The sequence below is a fragment of the Phodopus roborovskii genome, unplaced genomic scaffold, assembly GCF_943737965.1.
Source record: "Phodopus roborovskii unplaced genomic scaffold, PHOROB, whole genome shotgun sequence".
Classification (NCBI taxonomy): domain Eukaryota; kingdom Metazoa; phylum Chordata; class Mammalia; order Rodentia; family Cricetidae; genus Phodopus; species Phodopus roborovskii.
In genome coordinates, this window is record NW_026125927.1 from 617069 (window position 1) to 622436 (window position 5368).

Sequence of the window (5368 nt, forward strand, 5' to 3'; positions counted from 1 at the left end):
GAGTGCTCATTTCCTTCGTGCAAGTAAGCTAGCATGTTCTAAAACATGTGAATGGCCTCACAAGGAGAGCCACAGTAAGCCATTCCAGATCGCCTCTTCCAGGCCAGGGGCAAGGTCTGGAGGAGAGCTGGGGTCTGTCTGTCAGAACACTGTCAGTGCAGGGAAGCCTTCCAAGGGCTGGGACGGTCACTAACAAATCTGCCACCGACTCCCTTGCACAGGAGTGCATGTCTAGGCTGTGCTCAATTTCAACGTGACAACCTTCCTTTGTTCTGGTCTCCTTTGGTATCAGTTTTGCAAAGAGTACTTGCAGCGATCGCATTGCAGATGCTGCGCACAGGCCTTTTAAACTAAGAAATACTAAGTTCTCCTGAGAGAGACTTCTCCTGGTTCACAAGCCAAATTCCTTACATATTCAATGCAGGGAAATGATCTTTACAAAGCACTGGCCTTCGGCCTTCTGTCACAAGGCACAACATGCACGCACCTTGGGGACATCGTGCCAAGTGAAAAAGGCAGCCTGATATAATAGGCATAGGCACCTTGTGTTTCCTTGCATGTGAGGTCCTGTGAGCTATCAGACTCCTGGAAACATAAGCAGATGGGTTGCTACAGGGGTCAGGGACAGGAAATGAGGGATTTTAATGGTTAACAGGTACAGAGCTTCAATCCTGCAAAAATGAAGACATTCTAAGACATTCTAGAACTATGTTGCAGGACACTGGGATTATACTTAAGAATGTGTCCTGAAAATTGTTAAAATAGCAAAATGTGTGTTTGCTTTTAATGGCCATTTATAATAAGCTTCTCAATTATTGGTGAATTATTAACTTAAAAGTGTATTACTGCAATTAAAAAGGATATAGTAACTTTTTGTGTTTGGGAGTTTTGCCTGCCTGCCTACATGCATGCATGTATGTATGTGTGTGTGCACCATGTGCATGCCTGGTGCCCATGTATGTATGTATGTATGTATGTATGTATGTATGTATGTGTGCGTGCACCATGTGCATGCCTGGTGCCCATGCAGGTCAGAAAATGGTGTCTGATCCCCTGGAACTGGAGTCACAGTTCGTTGTGAGCCATTTTGTAGGTGCTGGGAACTGAACCTAGTTTCTCTAGAAAAGCAACAAATGTTCTTAATCACTAGGCTCTTGTTCCAGCTTCTATTTTATTTTTAAATTATGCTTTCGTGAGAGGGACACATGAATGTCTGTCTGTCCCAGCAGAGGCCAGAAAAGTGTCCTATTTTTTGGAGCTGGAGGTATAGACAGCTGCATGCTGCCTGAAATGGGTTCTGGAATCCAAACTCCAGTCCTTCAAAGGGCAGCAAGTGCTCTTAACAGCTGAGGCATTTCTCCATCCCCATGTTCCTGCAGTTTGAATTTGAATCTAAATGGCAATGTGGAATTACTAAAGATAAAAAAAATTGGATGTGGGTTCACAGCAGCACACTACAATAAACATGACTATCAAAAGCAAAAGGCAAAACAAACAAAATAGCCTGTTTTTTTTTTTTTTAATCCCTTCCCTGTTTCTATGTAAAACTTGGGCATCGAGCTTTGATATTTCGCCTTTTTAACTGTAATATATCGGCACATTCCAAGTACCCACAATGACCTAAAAACTGAGAAATGATTTCGCTCGATACTGGGACATTTTAGAGAGAAGTCTTAGGACCTTGGGGTGGTTGGTGGACCTCCTGCTGCACTCTCACTGGGTTCACCAGCTGCAGGACCACACTCAGAGTACTGAGTGTCTGCTGTGGACATAGTCATTAGGCGTGGTATGATTCTTAATTGCACATTCTGGGTCTGAGTCTGCCTCTGCTGTACCAGGGTAGCAGAGAGTTGGAACCTCTGGGAACGAACACTCTGCCTGTGACTCTGCTGGGTAGAACCCACCTGACACACCACTGATCTCTGGTTCTGCTGAACCACACTAGTCCCCCCAGTGCGAAGGCGACCAGTTTGCTCAGTGTTAAGGTGACTAGTTTGCTGAGCTGACAAGGACAACTGCTGATGGTTAGACACTTGGGGGGAAGCTGGTGACACTGTTTGTGGCTGTGGGGTGGCAGGGGTCCTGGGTGGCTGATGCTGTTTTGGAATCAATACATATATTTGCTGTGGCTGCTGCAGCTGTCCCTGGGATTTCTTCTGAGGCTCTGGGCGCAAAATGACAGAGCCAGGGGGAAGCCTTACAGTTAAGGGACTCGCTGTATTATTTATAATGAGTTGCATAGGTGGCTTCACAGGGCGCTGTGCTGGCCTAGGTAGCTGCTCCCTGGTTGGTAAAAGGCTATTTGGAGTGTTTCCCTCAGCAGCTGGGGCACTAGATGAGCTGCCTGGGACCTGGGTTGAATTACTCCCAGAAGAGTTTGGCAGAGACCTTACTAAATGGATGACATTCACACCAGTAGTGCTGGTGGTGTGCTGGATCTTTGGGTTGTTTTCTGATGACCTAGCATTGGATCGGACAGCTGGAGGAAGGGTGCTAACCCTGTTCACTCCCACAATGGTTTTCCGAACCACAGTGGCTGCTTTAGGAGCAGGTGGTTTGTCCTGGCCAGCCTGTGGTGTAATGGACCTGACAGCTGAGGAGGCCTGTTCTGACATGGGGACAGCTGAAACTGGCAGAGGGGGTCTGCTTTCTTTCTCTAAGGCTGCCACTACACTGGTTGTGGGCTTCTTTCCTAGGGAGGGCTGAAGATGACAGACTGAGCTATTAAACTCCTGTGGCATCTGATCTAAACACCTGGCTTGGCTCTGGACAGGCTCTTGGCCCACAGCCACTGTCTCCCTAGGCTCAGTGTTTATCCCAGCAATGAAATCATCTACATAATCATCCAGTGACATGGGAGGGAAATACATGTTGCTATCACTTCTGGCCTGTGGAGGTGGGTCTATTTCATCAGCAAAAAGTGGATCATCAAGGGTCTTCATGATACTTGGATTCATAACCCAAAATGGACTGTCATCCTCAGAATCAAACATACAATCATATTTTACCTCAGGATCTTCCAAGACAGCTGATTCTGACTCATCAAAGGTCAGAGAAGGCAACTCTTTAACATATTTCTGCAAGTCCATCTCTGAAGGCAGAGTCAGTTCACAGAGTGTCTGCTTCCATGTTTCTGCTTCATCAATCTTCAGCTGAGATGGGTTATCTGCTGTTAGTTTTGCCTGTTTTTTCAAAGGAGTCATTGTTGTGCAGTCAGGGGGACACACACACCCAGATGGTACCTCCTGTGGATCCAGAGAGGAGCATGCATGCCTCTTGAAGCATTGCCTCATGGGGTCAGCGTTCATCTTCTGCTCATTAAACAGCAGTCTGTTGGCCATGCAGGTGACAGTAACAGAGGGATCCAGACACAGTGGCTCTGCTGTAGCCAAGATCATTTGGCTCTCGAGCTCAAGTTTTTCTTCCTGGGTCCACTGACGGTTGTCACTTGTAATGGACTCTACATCACTCACTAGCGTCTGCATCGTCGGACGTAAGAGAACATGACGTATTTGGTAGGCAGTAGAGGACACAGTAGAGGACACAGCAGACTCAGCAGATGACACAGTAGGCTCTGAACCAGGCTGCCCAGGAGGGCAGCTGGTACTGCACTGCCTGTAGTCTCGGATTTCTGCTATGACACACCCACAGTGAAACACATTCACAGGGGACTTTTCCAGGGCATCGATCAGAAAAGAGGGTAACTCTTCAGCATCCAAGTATTCGAGAAGTTTCTCTACTTCATAAGGCAACTGAAAGGGCTCTGAAAATGACCCACTTTTGTCCTTGAGCAGGAGAGAGTAGCCCTGATTTTCTGCGTACAGGTTGACCACTAAACATGGCAACGCCTCTCTCTTCATAAGCTTCTCTAGCAAGTTGACATTGCTTCGAAGGCCCTCTACTTCAGGCTCTTTCTCACATTCCTCCACATAAATTTCATACAGTTTTTCCTGAAGAGATTTTTCCCCACTAGATGCGGGTCTTACTGGAGGGGGCTGCTGCCGTACAGTCTCAATAATATCACCTGCCCAGTCCAAAGCATCTTGTAAAGTTTGTTCCATCGTAATAGAAACTCGGGGCCTTAAATAATAAAAAACAAAACAAAACATGAAAACGTATTGGTGGACAGGTGGAAATCACGGCAGTTGTATTAACTGTCCTACAGAACTCTACAACTCTGTATAGGAGTATACGGCCTGAATTTTTAATATGGACCCCAAGAAACCCACGTTCCGCTGGTGACATGGACACCCCCAATTCCTGCATTATATTCTGGGGGCTTAGGAATGGGTAAAGCCAGTCTGGGCTGCACCGCAATCTCCGACTTAACTGCAAAGACAAGCCGAAGGAACCAAGAGCTGGTTGGGCATTGGTGGTGCACGTCTTTAATCCCAGCACTCAGGAGGCAGAGGCAGGCAGATCTCTGTGAGTTTGAGGTCAGCCTGCTCTACTAGAGCTAGTTCCAGGACAGCCTTCAAAACCATAGAAAAACCCCCCCGTCTCGAAAAACCAAAAAAAAAAAAAAAAAAAAAAAAAAAAAAGGAACCAAGAGCTACGTTCAAATTTTGCAAATTTTTAAAAGTATGCATACCTTTGGAGCTCACTGCTGGTGTGTCGGCCTGGTATGCTCTGTGCTGAAAACCGGCGGCCTGCAGTGCTGGAAACCGGCGTGCAGGTCTGAGGAGCTGCCTTGCTCGTGCACTGCTGCGTCTTCCGAAAGCCGTTTGCCGCTTGCCTGGGTTTCGCGCTCCTTATAAAGCCTTGTGGGTAGGCGGGTCCTTTTTCAAACTTCCTTTTCAGAGGACACCCCACTTCCGTTGGAGAGGCGGGAAAATTTTGGGGGCGGTCTCCTGCTGTTCGTTTGACTTGAAAGGCTTGCTCACCGAAGCTTGAGCTAGTAGCAAATTTTTCGTTACACTTTCAGTATCCACCATTTTACATCGGAGTTCAACATGCAGAGTCAGTGTGCACCATTTTGTCTTGGTGTGCCCATCAAGAACTGATCTATGGGAGACAGAGGCAGGCACATCTCTGGGAGTTCGAGGCCAGCCTGGCCCACATAACTAGTTCCAGGACAGCCTGGCCTATATAGCCAGTTCAAACTAGCCAGGACTACCTAGTAAGATTGTGTGTGTGTGTGTGTGTGTGTGTGTGTGTGTGTGCGCGCGCGCGCGTGCGTGTGTGCGTGTGTGCGTGTGTGCGTGTGTGCGTGTGTGTGCGCGTGTGTGTGCGTGTGTGTGCGTGTGTATGTTTTGTTTTCTTTTTTGCCTCGAATTCAGAGATCCACCTGTGTCTACCTCTGCAGTACATCACTACCACCACCCAACGAGACTGTATCTGTATTTGGAACCTATTGTCTCCAAAGTTT

General features: G+C 47.3%; 1 protein-coding gene across 1 annotated transcript; it reads right to left on the reverse strand.

Annotated features, from left to right (window-relative positions):
- Positions 1-1673: 1673 nt before the first annotated feature.
- Positions 1674-4077, reverse strand: LOC127217988 (transcription factor SPT20 homolog). The gene has a single exon (XM_051178996.1). The coding sequence runs from the start codon at positions 4059-4061 to the stop codon at positions 1674-1676; it is 2388 nt and encodes a 795-aa protein (XP_051034953.1). The 5' UTR covers positions 4062-4077.
- Between the last annotated feature and the right edge of the window lie 1291 nt (positions 4078-5368).

Bases quoted from the DNA above. Each gene is read 5' to 3' on its own strand.
- LOC127217988 (XM_051178996.1), bottom strand. From the start codon at position 4,061: ATGGAACAAACTTTACAAGATGCTTTGGACTGGGCAGGTGATATTATT.